Genomic DNA, 12,999 nt, shown 5'->3' with positions numbered 1-12,999 from the left:
GTGAATGTTAACCTGTTTTAAGGCATTACTCACATCAGCTACGAAGAACGAGATCACACAGTCGTCTGGAACAGCTGTTGCTCTCATACATGGTTCAGTGATGCTTGCCTCGAAGCGAGCGTAGAAAGCGTCTAGTTGGCTCGCATCACTGGGCAGTTTACGGCTGGGTTTCATTGGACCATTTCTGTATTGACCGCGTAACTGGTACTTCCTTTTTGAGTTTTTGCTTGTAAGCAGGTATCAAGAGGATAGACTTATGGTCAGATTTGCCAAAAGGAGGGCTAGGGAGACCCTTGTATGCATTTCTGTGTGTGGAGTAAAGATGAGAGTTTTGTCGCCTATAGTTGAACAGGTTGACATGCTGGTAAAAATGAGGTAAAATGGATTTCAGTTTCCCTGCATTAAAATCACCGGCCAACGAGAAGAGCCGCCTCTGGGTGTGCATTTTATTCTTTGCTTACGACCCTATACAGCTTGTTGAGTTCGGTCTGTGGTGGTAAACCAGCATTGGTTTGTGGTGGTAAATAGACTTATTAAGGACGTGCATCTTTACATTTCAAGACGATTCAATACCTACAGTTGAGGTCGGAAGTTGACATACACTTAGGTTGGAGTCATTAAAACTAGTTTTTCAACCACTCCACAAATGTATTGTTAACAAACTATAGTTTTGGCAAGTTGGTTAGGACATCTACTTTGTGCATGACAAGTAATTTTTCAAACAATTGTTTAAAGATTATTTCACTTATAATTCACTGTCTCACAATTCCAGTGGGTCAGAAGTTTACATACACTTAGTTGACTGTGCCTTTAAACAGCTTGGAAAATTCCAGAAAATGATGTCATGGTTTTAGAAGCGTCTGATAGGCTAATTGACATAATTTGAGTCAATTGGTACCTGTGGATGTATTTCAAGGCCTACCTTCAAACTCTGTGCCTCTTTGCTTAACATCATGGGAAAAATCTAAAGAAATCAGCCAAGACCTCAGATTTTTTGTTGTTGTTGACCTCTACAAGTCTGGTTCATCCTTGGGAGCAATTTCCAAATGCCTGAAGGTACCACGTTCATCTGTACAAACAATAGTACGCTATTATAAACACCATGGGACCACGCAGCCGTTATACCGCTCAAGAAGGAGACGAGTTCTGTCTCTTAGAGATTAACGTACTTTGGTGCGAAAAGTGCAAATCAATCCCAGAACAACAGCAAAGCACCTTGTGAAGATGCTGGAGGAAATAGGTACAAAAGTATCTATATCCACAGTAAAATGAGTCCTATATCGACATAACCTGAAAGGCCGCTCAGCAAGGGAAGAAGCCACTGCTCCAAAACCACCATAAAAAAGCCAGACTACGGTTTGCAACTGCACATGGGGACAAAGATCGTACTTTTTGGAGAAATGTCCTCTGGTCTGATGAAACAAAAATAGAACTGTTTGGCCATAATGACCATTGTTATGTTTGGAGGAAAAAGGGGGAGGCTTGCAGGCCGAAGAACACCATCCCAACCGTGAAGCACGGGGGTGGCAGCATCATGTTGTGGGGGTGCTTTGCTGCATGAGGGACTGGTGCACTTCACAAAACAGATGGCATCATGAGAAGGAAAATTATGTGGATATATTGAAGTAAAATCTCAAGGCATCAGTCAGGAAGTTAAAGCTTGGTCGCAAATGGGTCTTCCAAATGGACAATGACCTCAAGCATACTTCCAAAGTTGTGGCAAAATGGCTTAAGGACAACAAAGTCAAGGTATTGGAGTGGCCATCACAAAGCCCTGACCTCAATTCCATAGAAAATGTATGGGCAGAACTGAAAAAGCATGTGCGAGCAAGGAGGCCTACAAACCTGACTCAGTTACACCAGCTGTGTCAGGAGGAATGGGCCAACATTCACCCAACTTATTGTGGGAAGCTTGTGGAAGGCTACCCAAAACGTTTGACCCAAGTTAAACAATTTAAAGGCAATGCTACCAAATACTAATTGAGTGTATGTAAACTTCTGACCAACTGGGAATGTGATGAAAGAAATACAAGCTGAAATGAATCATTCTCTCTATTATTATTCTGACATTTCACATTCTTAAAATAAAGTGGTGATCTTAAATGACCTAAGACAGGGAATTTTTACGAGGATTAAATGTCAGGAATTGTGAAAAACTGGTGTATGTAAACTTCCGACTTCAACTGTATCTAGATACATAGGCTTCGATACGATACCGAAATGATACATTTTAGTTTGAAACGATTTGGTGCGATTCGGTTTGATTAGAGAACGAATCAATGCGCTTCGGTTCGATGCACTTCGATGCATTTGTGTGTGTGTGTAAATTATGTATGTCTATGGTGTATATAAGGTAGACTAGGCATCTACCACCAATGTAGCCTATGTCTTTTGTCGCCCCACTTTGTTTGTGAAATCACCATCACCCACTAATTAACCTGTCATTTTTGCAGGTTAAGTGTTTGAGCTAGTAATGTATCACTATCGTTTCTAAATTAGCCATGACATGTTTTGACCGTTTGGAAGATTTATGGAGTGAGCTTCTTTTCTGTCCTTGTATGAAACTATCAACTTTACTCTGTATATCTAAAAATGACCACATACGCAGATTGTTTAAAGCAAAATGATCACAAATATTGCTGATGGTGAACCTGAACAATTGAAATACAATCTATTGTAAGCCCCCTACACGGGTATAGCCAGGTGATAGTTCTGTCTCCGGTAGGTTACATTTATTCCGGTAAAGCACCATTTTCAACAGTGCATAGATAACAATAACCTAGCAAATTACATAGCTTGACCCTTACCTAATAAAGCCTAATATCAAGCTATTTTAGCATTTGAATGCTGAAGGTGCCGGCAGATCATGAACAGGATGCCTACCTCACGTTGGTCAATGCACAAAGCTGGGCACAGTGCAATAGTTTGACTAGGCTACTGATATTGCCTGGGGTTCTTCTGCATGCAAAATGACGTGTAGCTTAGTTCAACACTGAAGGAGAGGACGCATCAGTTGTCACAAAAGATGAGAGGTATTTTCAAAGGTAGAAATAATTTAATAATACAAAATAAAACAATTAACTGGTGATTCGTAACATTTGAATAAATTTTCTGACCGATGCATGCTACATTTGGATCGGTTTGGGGTCCGCGGACCGATGCACTCGCATCTTACACATTTGAATCGGGGACCAATGTGAGTCGTTACATCCCTACAGCTTATCATGAGGTATTCTTACTAAGGCGAGCAAAAACTTGAGACGTCCATAACGTTAGAGATTGTGCACCAGCTGTTGTTAACAAAGAGACACACCACTCCCCCCTCCATCTCACCCAAGGCTGCTGACTCATTGAAGTAGAAATTGTCATCCAAATCGAGGTTAGTGATCGCTGTTCTGATGTCCAGAAGCTGTTTACGGTCATAGGAAATGATGGCAGAGACATTATGTACAAAAAAAAGTTACGATCAGATAAAAAAAACACAAAATCGCAGAATTGGTCAGGAGTCTGTAAAATTTCTGACCGGGCATGCAGGGAATGTGTTCAGGTACCCTGACCTCCATGGGATTTTATTAGTAACTCTCACACAGATATCATGTGAACATGGCATAAGTAATGTCAAAATGTGTAGGACTGCAGGAAATTAGATTTAAAACTGCAAAAGTTTCTCACCACCCCATGGCAAAATGTGTAGAATTGCAGGAAATTAGGTTTAAAACTTCAAATGTTTCTGCCCCATTGCAAAATGTGAAGAATTACGAGGTTTCACCTCTCTCTTAACTAACTCCTTGAGACATTTTCTTTGTGGTTTCTTTGTGATTGACTTGCCAGCTATTGTCGTTAAGTCATCGCATGTGCCCCACGATGAAAGGGCAACAGTGTCTCTAAACCAGTGGTCACCAACCGGTCGATCGCCAAGGCATTCCTAGTCGATCACCAAACATTTCTGTAAAACCCCCAACGACAAAGCCTTTCCATTTTTTTTATATTCGTTTCATGTTATCGGCAGTAGGTGCCCTTGATTCAGCAGCCCTAGCACAGGGAAGGCGAAGTGTTCCCATTTTTAACCATATGATGTGTCTGAATGCCTACCGCTGGCCTATCAGATAGCTCAGATCGCCGTGTCGGCACAGTTTCCTCCAGCACACAGTGAAGTTGATACTGTGAGATTTCAAAACGTTTAAAACCATGACTAGAGACAGACCCAATGAATACAGCAAAGAGCCGCTGTTTTTAAGAGTAATTAATGTCTACGTTGTTATTCAGCACTGTCAACACTTTTTAAAACACGTATAAGCCATTTGCGTTCTCCCTACTTCCACTCGCGCTTTAACCAGCACTGCAGCTGCAATTAATTGTATTTTATTTTAATTTAACCTTTATTTAACTAGGCAAGTTTAAAAACAAATTGTTATTTACAATGACGGCTTACCCCGCCCAACCCGGAGTATAGTAAATAGTTTCAATAAACTTGTGTTATTATTAGCAGCTTGTGTCTTTTTTAACACAAGGAATATTTAACTTTCTCTGGTCATAGGAGTAACAACATGAATTGGTGCATGAGGCAGAATAATGCAGTGCGACTTGAGGTTCGCCATCAGCTGGAAGACTTTTCTCAGCGAAGGGAGGGAGAGCGAAGTGACGGTGAGTTGGGTGAGAGGCAGCCTCATCGCTGCTCTCTCCCTCCTTCCCTCCCTCCTCTCAGACTGATGCAGGCCATCAGTCCAGTCAAATAAAACAATAAAAATGATTATGCTCACTCAACTGTGCCTCACAAGTAATACAACAAATGATCTATTACCAGTGTGATCATATACCTACAATTTTTAAAATATAATAACAAAATGGTCTGAGAAGAACAACATCGGCAGGGCAATTATATCATAGCCAATATGCAGTGATAATGTATTGCAAAAACCTGCAAAAACCTCATTGCTACAGAACTGTTTTTAATAGGTTAACGTGGCACAGGCTTATGTTTTTTAAGTCATGTTTAAAAAAAAATCTGAGCGGTAGATCTCGGCTTGCATTTTGACTCGGAAAGTGATCTTGACTCAGAAAAGGTTTCTGAACACTGCTCTGAACTCTAAAATGTGGGCGGAAATGTTCTCAGCCAAAGCCCTTACTTTGAGTCCCCAAACCTCTCTCATCATCCCCCACCACAGAACCACACTAGTCTGTCCTCATCGCTAACATTAGACAATGTATGTCCCAAATGGCACCCTATTAACTACAAAGTGCCATTTGGGACGCAGTCTAGTGTAACCTCAAAAGGCAGCTGTGAGTCACCACCAGATGACCATTTCCAGATGAAAAGGTAAAGTCTTCATTAAGGCTGTGGTACTGCATCCCAAATTGCACCCTATTCCCAACACAGTGCACTACTTTTGACCAGACCCCTATGAGTCCTGGTCAAAAATAATGCACTACATAGGGAATAGGATGCCATTTGGAATCTGTGTAGAGGGCTTTGCCTAAGCCTGGCTGTGTTTCATAGAGCTTCTGTGTGGAGCTAGCCACACGTGCCCCACGTCTTAGTGAATGGAAAAGCTGACTCTGATATTTTCTCAGTAAATATCACAGCTGGAGAGATCACAAAGGGCTGAGTCCATATGTCTAGACCTCTACAGCACTGCTCTCTGGATCATTATCATCTCTATCAGAGGTGGCATCACAGGTCCCAGAGTGGTGTGGCGGACAAAAACTTCTGGGGCCCGTAGTTCTTCCTTATCTAGTAACCTCACCAGGTAAAACCTTATACGGTATGACGTGATTAATCTGTTGTAAAAAGGTTTAATATGGGCTATGATAGAAGCAGTTTCTTTAATCAGGTCACATGGTTTAAAAAAAAACAAAAAAATCCTGGAAAAACTCCTGGCCTTGTGGAGGATGAAAACCCTGTCAAACTGCAGCAAACTTGTACTTGTTTATATTACTACACAAACACAGAGAAAGCAACATGATTAGACAATAAAACTCACACGGCTGAGCTTGATTTATGTAGGTTTGCATTGTGTAGTCCGGCCCTACGCAACTGTAGGCCTAATTCAAAATGATCTCACAGTCTATTTCAGCTATTGTGTTTATTGACTAATTCCAGTTAATCATTTTGGATTGAAAAAGTCTAGGTAGCCTAGTCAGCCCAAGTTTGAAAATAAACCAAATTTGATCCCATTCACATTTTCTGACAAACAAATGGACTATAAATACACTACGTTACCGCTTCGTTTACCCTAGCCAGAGGGACAGGGCGCATAGTAGGCTAGGCTAAGACTATGCAGCTGCTGTTGTTTTTTATTATTATTTAATAAAGTAGGCAAGTCAGTTAAGAACAAATTCTTAATTACAATGACGCCCTAGGATCACTGCCTTGTTCAGGGGCAGAAAAACAGATTTTGACCTTGTCAGCTCGGGATTCGATCTAGCAACCTTCGGTTACTGGCCCAACGCTCTAACCACTACGCTACCTGCCGCCCCCCCCCCAAAAAATTAAAAATTAAATTAAAATGCTTCTGATTAAATCACCATGGGAGCATACCAGAGTTGAGGACATTTCTTTTATCTTTGATATGTTCTTCTATCCTGCACCTTATGTGAATATTTGGATGTTGGATGTGCATATTTTTCAATGCACAAAAAAAAACAGAATCACCCTGAGGCATCCAGCTGTTACTCTACTGTACTGTCCGTCATCACTTGATTTCAGAGACATTTTAAAAATGGAAAGTTATGGTTTGAGCTGAAACTCAGAGAGCTCTGGTCTGCACTCCCCTCATAAGATTGGTATGTGAACTCGAGGGCCTGCAGAGTGAGCAGAACAGCAAGATAACACTCTGCAATTAGCTGTAGGCTTGTAGGACATACTTCCATGAGGTGCGCAATGAAGCCTTTAAGAGCCCAGCAGGATTACACTGACAGTTGTGAGTGCAACACCTATGATTACTTATTTAGTTAGTTACCAGTAGCCTCACTTTCTTTGAAAAACTTCACGTGGGCTAGTGCACATGACCGTAAAGTCATCATTGGGTTCACAATTTAGTTTAGGCTTGACTATTCACTTTTTTTGAAAGCCACATGTACGTAATACTTAGATGCTGTCAAAAGGTGTGTCTTCACTCACTGCACAGAACAGCTCAATAAAACCAGCTGTGAGGGCTTTCTCTGACGAGCAGTCAGGAACCAAATGTTCTGGCCCAGTGTAAAAATGTCAATGTCTTTGGGGCCGTTTCCTGAACACAGATTAAGCCTAGTCCTTTTTCTGTCCAGGATTAGCCTTAATCTGTGTCTAGGAAACCACCCTTTTGTGTCTAAGGCAGGCTTTATAGAAGGTAGATTGTTTACCTGCACATTATTGGCCATGGTGTTGATGAATTTAAATCCTGGGATCCTTTTGTCGCTGCAGACCACACCTACGTCCTCTGTGTGCTTGCAGTCGGACACACCAATCCCGTTGGAGGTGCACAGTGCCAGGGTCTTCTCTTTTCCAGTGCACTGGACATTGTCAAACCAGATGCGTCCTGAAAAACATCAGGATTCTGAACACATTGTGGATACATCAAAAAGAACTCTGTAGGGATACATCTTTCTTTCACCTGACCAGTTGTCGCAAGCTTGGTCAAACAGCCAAGCGACTTTGGAAAAGTGGACTGGACACTGACAGCAATTATGCTGCTGAGATTGTACGTACACTGACTACCTTATCCCTAACATATCTACAGTACAGATGTGCCTTATTCCTTTTGGTAAAAGTTGAGTCAGAACGTAGACAAAGAGCACTACCGGTAATCCAAAACATCCAGCATTTATTCATGGGAAAGCCGGCCAGTCAGTGAAATATGTCAGAATAAACATAAATCCAAATGGCCTACTGAAAAGTTTCACTGGGAAAATTGGTTAAACCTGGCCAATAAAAAAACATCCCTTAAAATAGTCAATTATTTCCCCTTCCCCTTATCATTACACATATAAAGGTTTGAAGTGCAATAACGGACATCTTACCCTCTCCTTTCCCATATTTAGAGGATGGAGACCAGGAGACAGCTTCCAGGTAGCCCAACTCCCTGCACACCACCTGGGCAGAATGGATGGAGAAGTCATCATCACAGACCGTGCCCCACTCGCCATCATAGAAAACCTCCACGCGCCCCTCGTTGTGCTTGCGCTTGTCCCCTGCCAAACGCAGCTGTATCCTGGGTGTGTCAGGTGGCAGCTCCGGGGCACTGTACTGCTCCTGCTCGGGCTCTGGGTAGCCCTGTGGATAGCCGTGTGGGTAGCCTAGGTGTTCGTACTGGGCCCGGCACAGTTCTAACAGGCCCAACAGGATGGTGAAGCAGCAGGGGAGAGACCAGGCGGCCAGCATGGTGGTGTCTGTCAAGTCAGACAGTAGACAGAAGAGGTTATCTATGGGAGAGTAGGCAGAGATTAGGAAAATAACATTACCCATTTAAAATTCCTTTGGCTACTTTGTCATATGGTTTTTCACAGGGAGACTGCCTGGGTGTTTGGAATTCAGGATTGCAGCAAAGGAGATTAATAAGGGCAGCAAGTGCTTCACCTACATTCAAAGTATTACAGTAACGCCAATTGACCCTTCGCTAAGCCCCTCTTGGTTACTGTTGCAACCTCGGACAACATTTTCCCAGGAAGTCCAATTCACCACTCAAACCACAGGCAAAATCCACTGACAATGATCTCAAACTATGTTTTAAAACGCAATGAAATTAAACAGACTACCCCTTGCTAATCAGGAGACACTTGGGTATGTTGTGGTGGACTGTCATTACAATTGCTTCACAGGAACCAGGTGAAATTATGCTTGCAGTGTATTTAGCCACTGAATAGCTCGGCATTCACTGTCAGCAAGCAGTCACAGCTACTACCACTTTTGGAGCTAACAAACATGTACTTAAAGGCCCATTGCAATCAAAAACTTGATTGTGCTGTGTTTTATATATATTTCCACACTATGTGTGTGGACCACCTTTACTCCACACACAGAGACGCAAACAAAGCTCTCCCTTGCCCTCCATTTGGCAAATCTGACCATAATTCTATCCTCCTAACTCCTGTTTACAAGCAAAAATTAAAGCAGGAAGCACCAGTGACTAGATCAATAACAAAGTGGTCAGATGAAGCAGATGCTAAGCTACAGGACTGTTTTGCTAGCAAGACTGGAATATGTTCTGGGATTCCTCCGATGGCATTGAGGAGTACACCACATCAGTCATTGGCTTCATCAATAAGTGCATCGATGATGTTGTCCCCACAGTGACCGTACGTACATACCCCAACCAGAAGCCATGGATTAAAGGCAACATCCGCACTGAGCTAAAGGCCAGAGCTGCCGCTTTCAAGGAGTGGGACTCTAATCCGGAAGCTTATAAGAAATCCTGCAATGCCCTCCGATGAACCATCAAACAGGCAAAGCATCAATACAGGACTAAGATCGAATGGTACTGGACCAGCTCTGACGCTCGTCAGATGTGGCAGGGCTTGCAAACCATTACAGACAACAAAGGGAAGCACAGCCGAGAGCTGCCCAGTGACACGAGCGTACCAGACGAGCTAAACTACTTCTATGCTCGCTTCGAGGCATTTAACACTGAAACATGCATGAGAGCACAAGCTGTTCCGGAAGACTGTGTGATCACGTTCTCCGCAGCCGATGTGAGTAAGACCTTTAAACAGGCCAACATTCACAAGGCCGCAGGGCCAGACGGATGACCAGGACGTGTACTGCGAGCATGCGCTGACCAACTGACATTTTCAATCGCTCCCTGTCCGTGTCTGTATGCCAACATGTTTTAAGCAGACCACCATAGTGCCTGTGACAAGAACACTAAGGTAACCTGCCTAAATGACTACCGAAACGTAGCACTCACATCTCTAGCCATGAGGTGCTTTGAAAGGCTGGTCATGGCTCACATCAACACCATTATCCCAGAAACCCTAGACCCACTCCAATTTGCATACCGCCCCAACAGATGATGCAATCTCTATTGCACTCCACACTGCCCTTTCCCACCTGAACAAAAGGAACACCTATGTGAGAATGTTATTCATTGACTACAGCTCAGCGTTCAACACCATAGTGCCCTCCAAGCTCATCAATAAGCTAAGGACCCTGGGACTAAACACCTCCCTCTGCAACTGGATCCTGGACTTCCTGATGGGCCGCCCCCAGGTGGTAAGGGTAGGTAACAACAAGCTGATCCTCAACACAGGGGCCCCTCAGGGGTGCGTGCTCAGTCCCCTCCTGTACTCCCTGTTCACTCATGACTGCACAGCCAGGCACGACTCCAACACCATCATTAAGTTTGCCAATGACACAAAAGTGGTAGGCCTGATCACTGACAACGACGAGACAGCCTATAGTGAGGAGGTCAGAGACCTGGCCGTGTGGTGCCAGGACAACAACCTCTCCCTCAACGTGATCAAGACAAAGGAGATGATTGTGGACTACAGGAAAAAGAGGACCAAGCATTCCCCCATTCTCATCGACAGGGCTGCAGTGGAGCAAATTGAGGGCTTCAAGTTCCTTGGTGTCCACATCAACAAACTAACATGGTCCAAGCACACCAAGACAGTTGTGAACAGGGCACAACAAAACCTATTCCCCCTCAGGAGACTGAAAAGATTTAGCATGGGTCCTCAGATCCTCAAAAGGTTCTACAGCTGCACCATCAAGAGCATCCTGACTGGTTGTATCACTGCCTGGTGGCAACTGCTCGGTCTCCGACCACAAGGCACTGCAGAGGATAGTGCGAACGGCCCAGTACATCACTGGGACCAAGCTTCCTGCCATCCAGGACCTGGTATAGAGGTGTCAGAGGAAGGCCCTAAAAATTGTCAAAAACTCCAGCCACCCAAGTCATAGACTGTTCTCTCTGCTACTACACGGCAAGCGGTACCAGAGCGCCAAGTCTAGGTTCAAGAGGCTTCTAAACAGCTTCTACCCCCAAGCCATAAGACTCTTGAACACCTAACCAAATGGCTACCCAGACTATTTGCATTGCCCCCCCTCCTCTTTTACATCACTGCTACTCTCTGTTGTTATCATCTTTGCATTGTCACTTTAAAACCTCTACCTACATGTACATATTACCACAACTAACCGGTGCCCCCGCACATTGACTCTGTACCGGTACCCCCCTGTATATCGTCTCGCTATTGTTGTTTTACTGCTGCTCTTTAATTACTTGTTACTTTTATTTCTTATTCTTATCCGTATTTTTTTTAACTGCATTGTTGGTTAGGTGCTCTTAAGTAAGCATTTCACTGTAAGGTCTACACCTGATGTATTCGGCGCATGTGACAAATAAAATTTGATTTGAAACATACTGTAAAATTGTGAACATGATAATAATGCCCCTTTAGTATAAGAGCTATTTGAAAAGACCGCCAGAAATGTAGCTTGTTTTGGTGGGAGGGAGTTTTGGCCTTCCATGGTGACATCACCATGCAATAAATTAGTTAATAGACCAATAAGAAAATAGTTCCAAACCTCTCTGCCAATAACAGCATATTATCATTTTCCCCTCCCCACTGAAACCACACCAAGACATCCTAGCAAAATTCTTGCTTGAGAAAATGCTCTTTGCTAAGAAAACAATTGTATACTTTTGTTTCAAAGTAGATTTGTTTAAGACTACCAATAATCACTCCGTGTGACCCTGATTTACCCCACTGCAATAAAAGGTTTTGGGAGGAACTAGTACTTTTCTAGTTCTCTCTGTGGACTGTACTTTTACTCTTAATCTGCTAAATTTGACCAAATCCCTTCAGTTACATAGATTTATATGATTAAACAGTGCATTCGGAAAGTATTGAGACCCCTTGACTTTTTCAACATTTTGTTACATTTCAGCCTTATTCTAAAATGTATTCAATTGTTATTTTCCCTCATCAATCCACACACAATATCCCATAAAAAAAATTATATTTTGGCAAATGTTTTAAAAATAAAATCCAAAAATATCAAAGTATTCAGACCCTTTACTCAGTACTTTGTTGAAGCACCTTTGGCAGTGATTACAGCCTCAACTCTTCTTGGGCATGACGCTACAAGCATGGCAGACCTGTATTTGGGGAGATTCTCCCATTTTTCTCTGCAGATCCTCTCTGTTCAGGTCTCTCCAGAGATGTTTGATTGGGTTCAAGTCCGGGCTCTGGCTGGGCCACTCAAGGACATTCAGAGACTTGTCCCAAAGCCACTCCTGCGTTGTCTTGGCTGTGTGCTTAGGGTCATTGTCCTGTTGGAAGGTGAACCTTTGCCCCAGTCTAGGTCCTGAGTGCTCTGGAGCAGGTTTTCATCAATGATCTCTCTGCACTTTGCTCCGTTCATCTTTCCCTCGATCCTGACTAGTCTCCCAGTCCCTGCCTCTGAAAAACATTGCCCCGGCATGATGCTGTCACCACCATGCGTGACGCTTGGAATTCAGGCCAAATTCAGTCTTGGTTTCATCAGACCAGAGAATCTTGTTTCTCATGGTCTGAGAGTCCTTTAGGTGCCTTTTTGCAAACTCCAAGCAGGCTGTCATGTGCCTTTTACTGAGGAGTGGCTTCCATCTGGCCACTCTACCATAAAGGCCTGATTGGTGGAGTGCTGCAGAGATGGTTGTCCTTCTGGAAGGTTCTCCCATCTCCACAGAGGAACTCTGTCAGAGTGATCATCGGGTTCTTGGACACCTCCCTGACCAAGGCCGTCCTCCCCCGATTGCTCAGTTTGGCCGGGCGGCCAGATCTAGGAAGAGTCTAGGTGTTTACAAACTTCTTCCATATAATAATGAAGGAGGCCACTGTGTTCTTGGGGACCTTCAATGCTGCAGAAATGTTTTGGTACCCTTCACCCGATCTGTGCCTAGACACAATCCTTTCTCGGATCTCTACGGACAATTCCTTCAACCTCATGGCTTGGTTTTTGCTCTGACATGCACTGCCAACTGTGAGACCTTATATAGACAAGTGTCTTTCCAAATCATGTCCAATCAATTGAATTTA

The 12,999-nt window shown here is 43.4% G+C and overlaps 1 protein-coding gene across 2 annotated transcripts in view; it reads right to left on the bottom strand.

Moving 5' to 3' along the window:
• The window catches only part of LOC106585132 (lysyl oxidase homolog 2B), a 67,101-nt gene that overhangs the window by 49,122 nt on the left and 4,980 nt on the right, over window positions 1-12,999 (bottom strand). The window contains exons 2-3 of one of the 2 annotated variants that reach the window (XM_014170995.2): window positions 7,999-8,400; window positions 7,342-7,517 (exon numbers count right to left, since the gene is read on the bottom strand). In XM_014170995.2, coding sequence (XP_014026470.1) covers window positions 7,342-7,517; window positions 7,999-8,359 — 537 coding nt within the window. In that variant the 5' untranslated portion in view covers window positions 8,360-8,400. The remainder of the gene's footprint in view (window positions 1-7,341; window positions 7,518-7,998; window positions 8,401-12,999) is intronic. The other variant, XM_014170996.2, reaches the window with a different exon arrangement.

This window comes from Salmo salar, chromosome ssa24 (genome assembly GCF_905237065.1).
Source record: "Salmo salar chromosome ssa24, Ssal_v3.1, whole genome shotgun sequence".
Classification (NCBI taxonomy): domain Eukaryota; kingdom Metazoa; phylum Chordata; class Actinopteri; order Salmoniformes; family Salmonidae; genus Salmo; species Salmo salar.
The sequence above is the reverse complement of the archived record's forward strand: the minus strand, read 5'-3'. Positions and strand labels throughout refer to the sequence as shown.